The sequence below is a fragment of the Dipteris shenzhenensis genome, chromosome 23 (genome assembly GCF_047967505.1).
Source record: "Dipteris shenzhenensis isolate YYH24624 ecotype China chromosome 23, Dip_SZ_1.0, whole genome shotgun sequence".
Lineage (NCBI taxonomy): Eukaryota > Viridiplantae > Streptophyta > Polypodiopsida > Gleicheniales > Dipteridaceae > Dipteris > Dipteris shenzhenensis.
The window spans coordinates 7,344,611-7,356,974 of NC_141618.1; the positions used below are offsets into that span (position 1 = coordinate 7,344,611).

A 12,364-nucleotide genomic window follows, 5' to 3' on the forward strand; every position below is an offset into this window, starting at 1 on the left:
TGGTGACCGTCTAGCCGTATATAAGAGCTTCGGCCATCCTGAGAGTGAGAATAGGATGGTTGCCAAGTGTACATGGATCTTGGGTATGTTGAAAAACTCTCTCGTGGATATAAGTGTGGCAATCTCGGAAAAGGATTTCTTGAGGTGGAACTAGCCTAGAAAGTTGAAAATCGACTAGCCAATCAGCTCCCGGCCGTTATTATTAAGGCGCGGTCACATCTAGCATTACTGGAGGGTCTCACGGAGCCAACAGTTTCCATTAATGCTCCTGTTTGTGACCAATAAGAGCTCCCTACCTCCAATGAGTCATAAAACGAACTTTGAGTTCAGCCGAAGTCCTCTTTGTATACGTACCGAGTGCGAAATCGGTGGAGATCACATGCATCCACGATGGTCTCTGAAAGGGAGCCCGGCTCCGGCTCTATAGAAGAGCTGAAAATGCTAGCAGAAGACGACACTTTTGACGGGGAAGCGAGTGCCATGGAAAGGATCTCCGTCCGGCAGTTGCTTTTACATAACGCGGCGCTTCGTCGAAACTTCGAGCATGTGAGAACTCAAGTCTTACCCTTCAGCGAGATTTGTGACGATGAATCATTCTTTGGGTCACGAAAAGGCCATCAAAAGCGATCGCTTGCTCCAGATCCATCTCTGTTTGGAGGGTGAGGAATGCAGAGTAATAGTAAGAGAATGTTGAACGGCATCAAGTCGCACAGGATAGTATTTTCAACGTAGGGCGATTATTCCTTCTTTTGCCAAGAGAAATCTCGGAGGTACACACCAAAGCCGCCCAAAGATGGGCGGCTGATGTGCTAAATCAAAGTTTTTAAAACCTGACCCTGTACACATCTACAAACCTCTTTTCAAGCTGGCAGCTGACTGGTAAGTAAATTATTGGGTGACTATCGCGTGACCACGGGCACCCACTTACCACTAAATCAAATTCAAAGTTTCGGTTCTCCATTTAAAATTGTTAACTACAATGCATTGAATACCAACTTTTTAAAAGATTCCTGGTTGGGCCGTGTGCAAACAGCCTGCCCTTTGAAGATTACCGCCTCTTGCTTTCCATTGGGCACAGATTGGGCGGTGTGTACTGAGCTTTATCTTCAGCCTCCCAATGGGCATCATACATACGCACATATGTACGTACATTCGTGTATAACTTGAGCCTGTAACAAATTATACCATAATTAAAGACACAAACCCCTGGCAACCCCCCCCTCTTCCCCAGCCCCCCTTTCCTTCTCCTGCCCCACCTCACCCCCCCCTTCCGCCTGCCTCCCCCCCCCCCCCCGCTGGGGAGCTGAATTTGAGCTTGTAACGATTAAAAAAAACTCACCACCATTTTGTTAGAATGTAGGTAAGAATGTATGTGTGGGAAGAAAATCCACAGCCTCTTCCACAATATAATTCGCGTGTTGTGTAAAGGGTGACATTTTTTCAATTCAGCTGTATCTCTACCGCTGTCTCTGTCACCATTTAGTTTTCATCTGTCATATCAAGTATTTCACATACCTTAATGGTGGAAATGCCGATGTTTTACTATGAGCAACTCCTCTTTACTGATCTTTCACAGCCCTGATCACACGATGTCCAATTCTGTCTCTGTGCTGAGGTGGATAGCTGAGACCAATTCCTGACAATTGAACCATTGGTGCATTGGACAATCTCTCAATGTCAGAAACTAAGACAATTACACCTAGGTCTGCATACTTGGTCTCAGCAACTCTCGGAGTCCAAGAAAAGCTTTCCTTTTTTCACATTTGTTACCATGCTTGCTGATGATTTTGACGACTCTGGCTCTCCTTCTTGAAGCCAAGACTCTCACAATGAAAGTATATGCCCGGGAATCAGACAGTGCATCTGTCTTGTGCACAGTGTTACTGAATTTGACACATGGATCTAGATGGATAGAGAGCCATGTAGACAACCAATAGAATGTATACTATGTCCCAAGAGAGACAGAACTATATGCAAAATACCTTGTTCAAAGTGTGCCACGCCAACAGCTTGCTGCTGCCCCACCGTGCACCAAGCAAAGGGCTTCACCTCCTGTCCTATTGCTGTTCAAATACCTTCAGATGCGTGTCCTATTGCTGTTCAAATGCCTTCAGATGCATGGCCCAAAAATGGCCATTATTGTAAAAGGATTTCAGGGAAGGACTGCGCTGCTCCTATGTGTGCACTCCCTCTCCTTTCTAAAGGATTGCAGACACCACGAGGGTCACACTATATGCTGGGCTCCTAGGCCTCCTTACTGCTCGGCTATGCAGGCTATGATGAGGCACACAGCAAGTACCAAGACCCCCCCAGTGGAGCCCTTTTTATAGGCCTTGATGCCCTCATAGATCTGGCCGAGCAGATTGTCTAACTTCCAAGCAAACAGGCCTACTGCTGACTGGTCTGCCAACCCTGCCATATGGCAGGCTCCTATTGGCCCCTCCTGCTGTACTGCCAACCAGCCCTGGTGGGCTTGATTGTACCTGCAGTCTGCCGACCAGCAGAGTCCTCTCATGTCCTATAATGTGTTAGAGACTCACTGTGCCCACCTGTGAGCCCCCGTTTTGAGGGGACAAGGGGCAGTGAGAGGTAGGAGGGATGGGAAAGAGAGACCCAGACAGACATCATAGGCAACCAGCACACGGGCTGGTTGCTGTCTGCAAACAGCAGAGAATTAGGGGGGGCCCTGTGCCTCCCTGGAAGCGTCAACAGTCCCATGGACTGGCTGCACAGGGCACCCTTTTATAGGGGCCTGTGGCAGGGCCAGTTGGCCCAACCAGGGCCACCGACCAGGGCCGACCCTGGTCGGATTTCCAGAACATTCTGGTCGGCCACCAGTCAGGGGACCGACCCTGCTGGTCGGCCAGTCCAGAAGGCCTGGGCAGTGCCTATAAAAGGCCCACTCTTTCCTTCAATCCAGCATCCAGTGCAGGACAGAAAGCCTCAGTCATAGGCTGTGCTGTGCACTCAGAGCTGGTCTAGTCTGACAGAGAGAGTTCCATCAGTTCTCCTCAGCACTTGGCTGAGTTTTGTATTGCTCCCCTGGAGCCAGTTTTCTGCCCACCATCCGGTGGATGAATATATTCTCTCTCTCTGTTTAAGTTATCTCTGAGTGAGTGTTTATTGCATCTGTGATCAGTTATCTGAGTTGGGTGTCAAGAAGAGCGGGAGAGATCTTGGCTGGAGGTTTGAGTGATTCATTCCCTTCTATTTTTCAACAATATGCCCATCACCACTTTGTGGCTGCAATCAGCCCTGCATGAGCCTTTAGGTTCTGCCCATGTGGCAGCCTGCATTGCTGCCCACATGCTAGCCACCATAGGATCCTGTGCTCCTCTTTCTTTTCTCTCAGATCTGATGCCGTCGTAGCAGTTTTCTTCTCTGGCCATGTGCATCTCTCTGACCTCTTCGACACATCTCTCAGACCACTTCTGCTGCTACAAGTCACCCTCCCCCATGTCCTCATTTGGGTGGAGGTGACCAACAACTTCTTGTCAAATTAACCAATTTTGTCTTTGTGCCAACCTCACAATGTCAGAGGGTTTGTCCTTGGCCTTGCCTTCGTCATGACATTTGAAGAAGGATACGAGATCAAGGGCCGTGAACATTTCAAGAAGCAATACGAATTGCATAAAGGACTTAATTAAACATCTTAAGTGATTACGATTCAACAACCATGCAAAATCAATTGAAATCGAAGTCACAAGTTAATCCAGCCATTCCTGTGGACATTAATAGCCAAAAGACTCAATTCAAATATAATTTATCAGCAACTTAAATCACAGATTGTTTTTGAATCTCCAAATAAACATAGACGCTGTGCTGGAAAATGGTTAGATGATGGAGGTCCATCCATTGGTAATCTGGGACTTCTCTGTTGGCTTGTAAGCTCAATGTCCAAATAAATGGTCTTTCTCTTTCTGTACTGCTTGGTTTTTGGTAGCTCAATATCCCTGATTAGCCAAGCTCTGTCCATAAACTTAGAATTGTACAACTTCTGCTCCACTTAGGTTCAAGCCTTTTTGCAGAGTATTCAAAACGATTTTCTTCCTCAAGTTATCCATGTACCCTTTGTCTTTCAGGACATCATCTGTCACCATCAATCTACGTTCTTCCTATACAACTTTTTCTTGTAACTCTAGGTTGTGGGTATCAAAAAGTTCATGCTCTTATTGACTTTGATCAAAATGCCCTTTTCCTTCCATGGGTCTGTTGGCTATGAATTGTGGCCAACAATAAACTTTGTGTCGCTCAGACATGCATTCAAGCTGCATGCTTTGGGTTTTGTGAAGGCAATTGCTCCCTATATTTCAGAGTCCTTGGGATATATTCATTCATTCATTTAATGAAATTTTCAAAAAGGAAACAAATCATGAGTAAAAATCTAGACACAAGACACGACACAGGGTCCATTACAACCCCATCCTCCTTGCAAATGTCAGGGCAATATTTTATTTTACTGACTTGGTGATGTGCAAAGATTTGTGCCGTTTAGGAATTAAAGCTCAACAAATACATGAAGAAGTCCATGCTCTACAGGAGCTTAGAATTTGTCCTTGGTTGCAACGTATAAATATTGTGACATGGACTATCAGCATATGAATTGTCATCCTTCAATCGTGCATCCAACTTGGTTGTCTTTTCTCCCTCACATCGAGAACATGCATTAAAAGAGAGGAATGCTGTAAGAATTTAGATGAAAATAAGAAGTTTTGTGTGAATGAGTAATTAAACATATTTGTATGATAATATATAATAAAATTATTATAATCATACATAGTATGGGTAGGGAGGCCAAGCACTTCCTTCCCCAAAGAATTATAATCTGAGGGAAAGGGCCCTTCCCCATGCATCAAGATTGAGAACATCGAGAATATTACATCGAGTAGAATCACAAGTAAGTTTCGTGAATGGATAAGATATCGACACTAGTACCAGATGGCCCAACTGTCATGCCGTGTCCACAACCCCATTGAAGATTGTCACGGGCTCTGCAGCCCCTTGTATGCTGCAGACAGTTGGCAGCCGACAGCCACTATGTGGCGAAATAAGTGCCATGCCACACAGCTGCCACATGGCAGTTGAATTGCAGGTCGGCTGACAACAGACCTGACCTTGGGTTGGCACAGTTCCTGGCCTCTTGGTACAATTCCAAGCCCTAGGGGGCCTATAAAAGGAAACCCTCATGGGCTCATTCTTCATGCACATTGAAGGATGGAGTTGGGCAATTCTCTCCTCAACCAGCAACAGCATATTCTCACAGGATTAGGCCGGTTCAGGCAGCCGCAAATCAGCTTCCCTCCTGCAGCATCGATAGTTCTACAGTCAAGTTCAGGCACAAACTCCTGACAGCAGCAGCAAGGCGGCTTCATTGCAGCCCCTGTCTCCATCAGTTCACAATCTTCTACAGGAGGGATCAATGCCCTCCATGCAATACTTTTCTCCATCCTTTTTGCAGTGAAGGATCCATCCTTCCATGCAGTCTTTATTCTCCATGCTATTACAGTTGTACTCAGCCCTTTAGACAACCCTAAAATACAAGATAGAAAGTACACAGGCTGGTCGACAAGTCCATGGATCTGGTCAGTTAGATCTGCGAGGCATTGGCCTTATAAAGGCATTGGGGGGGTCTTGGAATTTAGTTATGCCTCACTTGTGGCCACTAATCTTCGCCAACGAAGAAGAGCAGCAGGAGATCTCCACCAGGGAGGAGCATCTTGGAGCTCTTCTGAACTGGCCGACTGGCCAGTCTGTCAGCTCACCTCTCCAGGGTTAGGCCAACATGACCTAGGGTATAATGGCCCCTCTTGTTGCCTAGCCTGCTTTGGACTGCCGCCTAGTAGTCTGTAAGACTACTGACTAGCTAGACAACTTTTCTATCATATAATAGGCCATCCATGTACCTGTGCAATCTTCTGATCTTTTCTGGCCCTGCACACCAGGCCACCGATCTACCCTTACTCTGGGGCCTATAGCAGTGTCTGCGTAGTTTTGCATAGCAGCCAACGTGGCAATGGATCCACTGCTCTTGTGGATTTCCCAAGAGGGCCCGCGATTGCTCTCGTACTACTTGCACCTGCCCACTAGAGTTCTGTACTTACTTTCCCAAGAAGTGTGTGATTGCTCTCATGCTACTTGCACCTGCCCATTAGAGTTCTGTACTTACTGCTGCATCAGACATACTGTTCCAGGCTGCATACATGCTGCTGTACCATCGGTATCTGCAGTACTATAGTCCGTATCTACTGCATGCTGTGCACAAGTTTGCCCTAATCTATAGCTCCTTCCCACCTCCAACAATGGACTATGTAGCAGCCCATATGGCAGCCCATTGTGATGCCCACATGTGATATAGGCGCTGGAATGGGTGTGTCTGGTCTGCACAAGGTTGGCAGACTACAAGTATAGGCCAGCTGTACAGGGGGGGTCTGCAATACAACTCGGGCCAGTGGCAGACTGTCACATCTCAGTTGGCATGCTCAAGATAGAAAGTACACAGACTGGTCGGCAAGTCCATGGATCTGGTCAGTTAGATCTGTGAGGCATTGGCATTATAAAGGCATTGGGGGGGTCTTGGAATTTAGTTATGCCTCACTTGTAGCTGCTCATCTTCACTGACAAAGAAGAGCAACAGGAGATCTCCACCAGGGAGAAGAGCATCTTGGAGCTCTTCTGAACTGGCCGGCTGGCCACTCTGTCAGCTCACCTCTTGTTGCCTAGTCTGCTTTGGATTGCCAACTTTTGCAGTCTGTAAGACTGCTGACCAGCCAGCTAGCTTTTCTGGCCTATAATAGGCCATCCATGTACCTGTGCAATCTTCTAGTCTTTTTTGGCCCTGTACACCAGGTCAGCAATCTGCCTTTATTCCGGGGCCTATAGCAGTGTCTGCGCAGTCTTGCATAGCAGCTAACGTGGCAGCGGATCCACTGCTCTTGTGGATTTTCCAAGAAGGCCCGTAATTGCTCTCATACTGCTTGAACCTGCCCACTAGAGTTCCGTACTTATTGCTGCATCAGACATACTGTTCCAGGCTGCAACATGCTGCATCAGACATACTGTTCCAGGCTGCATACATGCTGATGTATCATCAGTATCTGCTGTACTATAGTCCGTATCTATTGCATGTTGTGCACAAGTTTGCTCTAATCCAGAGCTCTCCAACAATGGACTATGTAGCAGCCCATGTGGCAGCCTATTGTGCTGCCCACAGGTCTGCCTTGTGGATATCTTTCTCCACCTACATTGGTACCATGTCCTTATGTCCTCTCAGATGGGGAGGTAGGACAATGGACCTCTTTTTCCAAACTGTGGTCCCACAATGACCCAAAGATGCATCCACTCCATCAGCTTCCTTCCAGAAATTCTTAGGAATAGATTGAGAATTGTGTCAAAATCCAATCTCAATACCAGTGTATGATGCACCTTCTGCTTTATCCTTGCACTTTCAGAACCAAGCCAGTACATAGGTAAGATCATAGTACCATCCTTCAATGGAGTCATCAAACGTCGTCAAGAATTGATCAGGTACAATAAACCACTCAGGTATCCTCTAAACTTGGGAACCATCTGGGCCAAGTCTCCCTGTTTGGTTTTGTTGACGGTCTTTTCCCTTGTTCCCGAGTTGACTGGCTAATCACTCTTGGCCGAGTTCTTGTGCACACAAGCTCACAAATGAAGATGCTCACTCTTGCAATCCACGGGTTGCTGTACAGGGCTAGAAGTCATCACAGAAACAAATGAAATAGACGTCGGAAACTAACATAGGGTGACACACTGAGTAGGCAAACTATATCAAGACATGCAAAGAATGCTCAAGTGGAAAGAGACAGCGAGTTGAAGAACCCAGCATCAACTATATTATCAAATAGTGTTCTGTTTACAATAGCTCATGGCTGCACAGTCACACAACAGTTCTACTCAGTCATTCACTCGCATGGACTCACCTTCCCTACGCCTCAATTGGGCTAGTAGCTCTATGAGCCCTTTTACTACCTAGACCCTCTCCAGCACATTACAGTGTATCTCTGTCTCTCAGATCATACACCAACTTTTGTCTCTATTACGACTGAATCCTCTATCTAATAAGAGCTTGCCGACTACCTAAGGCGAGTCCACTGCCTTCTAAACTCCTTCTAAACTGGTTTAGCTAATTCAGTGGACCGCACTCCACCATTGGTTGGCCTTGCTGGAATCTTGCCTTCGTCTTGAATCTTTTGAGCTGGTCCATGTCAGCACCACTTGGATCCTTGCTGCTTCCTCATTGCCTGCCACCTCAACTTGATAGTCCGATTTTTGCATTCCGAGTTCACCATGGTTGAGTCGTTTGTTAACCAAGGGTTAACACTCACCTTGACTATCCTTCAAGCCTGGCCCTCACTGCTCGTCTCAGTCAACTCGTTCTAGCTGTTGTTCAAAGGATAGGGTACCCCTGATAGGGCACCTTCGGCTAGATGAGTGTCGTCGTCGTTTCCTTGGAGGATCTCCGCGTTCTCTATGTGGCTTGGGCGGAGGAGGTCTTCTTAGTGGAGGTCTCCTTTGGTGCATCAATTCAGCGGAGGCCAGGACAGCTTGCCCTTCGACCTCCTACTCAGGTGGATCCCGTGGAGGTGACTGTCGAGGTGGCGTGGGCCATGGGGAAATGGCAGGGATCTGCCAGTCAATCTTCGTCTTGTAGCTTGGAGACTCTAGAGGCCATGGGTAGATCCCTATAATATCTACTGGTGAGAATGTCGAGTCCGGCCTATCACATCTTTCCTCAAGGGAGGCTGACAAATATGAGGGGTCACTCTGGACATAGTTCAGTAAACTCCGCATTCAGACATGGCAGTGGAAGACCAATCAACAGCCCCAATTCTTCTACTACGAGATCCCGAGCACTAGGTGGGAGAGGCACCATATCTTGTCGACGCCAGCACTCAAACGTCTCCCCCTCGGTTAGTGGAATAGGAGTTCGTGCCTGCTAAAGATTTTGTATGCAAGGAGGAGTCACATTTTGAGGACGTGGATCTGTATGCAGAGTACACCCGAGTACTACTAGAGCACGTCCAAGTTTTGACACGAGTAGCTCCCCCTCGGCCTTTATTCTTTACAGAGGAAGAGTGGGTGGATATGCCAGCCCATGATATATGGTTCTAGTCAACATTTTTTAATCCAAACTGTGATCCGGTCAAGAAGGTCTCACATTATGAATGGGCAACTAGTGCCTTTGACAACACAGTGCTGGCATACAAGCAGCAAGACGCTTTGCAGCTCAACGAGGAGCAATCGTGCATCACCTTGTCAACAACCCACCTCTAAGCATGTCCCTGTTGCCGTCCTATTTTGCCCAAGTTTTGCGCCTTATTGAACAGTTTCTTGGTAATTCCGTAACATAGGCTGAAACTTATTTTTTGCACATCAAGCAGTTATGCCATCCCTCCTTATGAGAAATGCATCAGGCCAAATGATAGGGCTTACTGCCAGTATAATACAATGTTTGAGAACTGAGCCTGAATGCACCCTGACCTCAAGCTGGTTAGAATATAAACAGAAGCGTGGAAGCATAGTGTGCTCTGGTTGCTCCCCATCTCACGTGCGGTCTCTGAATCCCTCTCTTGGTGGCACCGTGTCATCTCTCTCTGCTGATCTGGGCTTCCCTCATATCAGCTAGCTCCTCCTCCTCTACTTTGTTGTACTGACTCAAATGCAAAGAAGTATGTGACTCGTCGCTGTGCTTGGTCAGCCTCTGAATCCTGTGGCCTAGTCGTCCCTTGCTGCTCTCTGATCTGTCATAGTAGTGTCTCCTTGTGTCGGTGCATCTCTATCAGATAGAACCCAATGCAAACCTGGTCATATAATTGGATCAGCCGTGAGAGTGGGCCGAAGCTGCTCCCCTCCAAGTAGAGGCAGTGGTAGCGTCCTCGGATCTCATAATAGGTTGGGCAGGCACAAAGAAAACGCTCCTGTGTCTCAACCACCTCCAATTTGCATAGCATGCAGATCCGCTGCTCTTTGGGTATACCTACTGCTCTCTTTGCCTCAATCCTCAACTGATGGGATGAAACCCGCATCTGTCCAATGGCGATCCTCAGTGCATTTGAGACTCCTCTGTCCTTGAGTTACTGGGTCTGATGATGAATCCCTCCTTCGATACTCTTAGGAAGTGGTCACGATAGGATTGGCCCAAGTCCGAGATGTATGAAGTTGGAGGAGATCTAACCGTATGATACGGGTGAAGTCATCTCGTGCAATCGAATTAGGTGACGCGTCCATGATGTATTGAAAGGGGGGAAGTCTCTCTATCTGGATACCATGCTTGGCAAACCATGGGGATATACATGCATACCATGTGTCTGCTCCACTCTATGCTAGTCGTCTGGATGACTCGGGCCAGCCTCGGTAGTCTCCAGTGAGGTAAGTTCTAAACTTTGTGGATGAATGTCACCGTTTGAAAGATTGCATCAACCTGGAGAGGTGTTATGGCGAACTCTGCTTGTACTATCTCATGTGGGACTGAGGGCTTACTCCAAATACCTCTAGGGCGTCTAGATGTCTCTGCAACCCCTCCGCTAAGGATGATATGAGGATTATGTCATGAGCTTATAGCAATATATGTATCATGAGGTTAGCCAGTAGTGAACCCTCGCTCCCTAGGCGGTCTATGAAGGATGTGATGTAGAGTCCGAAAAGAATCGGTGAGAGGGGGCATCCTTGGTTCACCCCTATGGCACTCTTGACCCAATCCGATAAACCTCCTGGGGCACGAACTCTCCCTCTGACAGATTCATATAGGCTCATCACACCCCAAAGCAAATATGCATCTCTTGTAGTCCCCTAATTATGCGGGATCACGGGACAGTGTCAAAGGCATTCCGAAAGTGTACAAAGCAAGCGGAGACTTTCTGGTGTATGGACTTCACCTCCTCTATGATAGCCCTCAAAGTGAAGATGTGATCTAGAGTGGAATGTTGCCTCTGGAATCTTGCCTGTCGTAGTGCCCGCTGCCCCTGAGCCTCTGTATGACTGCTGATCTCCCTCTCTAGTAGCGATCCATAAATCTTGGCCAATGTGTGGCCAATCATGAGGGTGCGATAGTCCCCAGTATCCATGGGGTCTCCTGCTTTGTGTATCGGTACAATAGTGGTAGTGCTCCAAGCAGGTGGGAAGCCGTGGCATACATCATGGTTAAACATCTATGCTAGAACTGGGGCTAAGACCTGCCCATGTGCAAAATGCGCAGTCCGTAGGCCCTCATGATCCTATGCTTTCCCGTTGTGTGGCCGATGGAGAGTAGTCCGTACATTCTGTGCAGTGAACAAGTGACAAGTAGTGGGCCTGGGCATAGAGGACATGCCCGTTGGTGTCTACATTGGAACATCATATCGAGAGCATGCATAAGTGTGCCACACATCCGGATCAGTGATGGGAATAGGTGGCTTCCTTTTCAATTGAAGCTTCCATCTAGTGGTCAGATCTCCTCCTCAAAATGATCTGATAATCTCATCCACCCTGTGTGTGAGAAAGGTTGCCTCTTACGATGCGTCAATTTTTGGAAGATCTGTTGTGCCTCAGATTACGTCAAATGGCCTAGGGCTCGCTTCAGTGTGAGGTGGGCTCTTGCCGCTCTGCACTCGTCATCAAACCAAGGGTTTTGAGGCATCTTCCCATCTCGGGTCTGTGTGGATCAGGTCGTGAAGACGGATCTGGTGGCAATGTCTTGTATCACTGAGACAAGGGTGTCTGAGGAGTGGACGGATCTGGAACTGCCCTAGGCGGTTGGTAGTAAGTGGCATAGATGCAATGGCGGGATCTAGGGAGGTAGGCGACATGAATTGATGGGAAGAACTATGAAGGCTGACGAGAACATTACCGTTTTTCTACATGGGATAATCCTTGAGGATAATGTGTTATCTTGCTTGCAGGTGTCATCATTTTGCACAGCAGAAAGAGTGCTGCTCGATAAATTTGAAATATTGAAATTGATTTTCAAGTGCTAGTCTACCACATGTTGATACATTGCATACAAAATTATAGTGAGTTATTGCTTTTGTCTTGCAGCTCAAGGAGCTTCATTTGAAACTATCACAAGCCAACTTAAATTTGAAAGATACATGTAGGCAACTTCAGTTAGAAAAGGTGAGTTCTAATTTCCACTTTGTCTTATTGTCAATTTTTCTCTCAAGCATGACAAACTATGAATGGCGATAAAGTTCTCGCTGATTTTTTATATTGATTTTTGTTCAATAGATTCAATCACAAACAATAGGGTCAGTGTTGGACAACAACGAGCATGACAAAAGGCATGGTACACAACGGTGTCTTTAAGAGTGTACATTTTTGAATTTCAATGGTTCAAATCGATATAATAACATTCAAGTTGGAAATT

General features: G+C 47.0%; 1 protein-coding gene across 3 annotated transcripts in view; it reads left to right on the plus strand.

Annotated features, from left to right (window-relative positions):
- The first annotated feature begins 313 nt into the window (after positions 1 to 313).
- LOC147886936 (uncharacterized) overlaps positions 314 to 12,364 on the plus strand; it is an 89,155-nt gene continuing 77,104 nt past the window's right edge. For all 3 annotated transcript variants that reach the window (XM_087394854.1, XM_087394853.1, XM_087394852.1), the window contains exons 1-2: positions 314 to 546; positions 12,037 to 12,114. In XM_087394854.1, the coding sequence (XP_087250980.1) occupies positions 391 to 546; positions 12,037 to 12,114 (234 nt within the window). In that variant the 5' untranslated portion in view covers positions 314 to 390. The remainder of the gene's footprint in view (positions 547 to 12,036; positions 12,115 to 12,364) is intronic.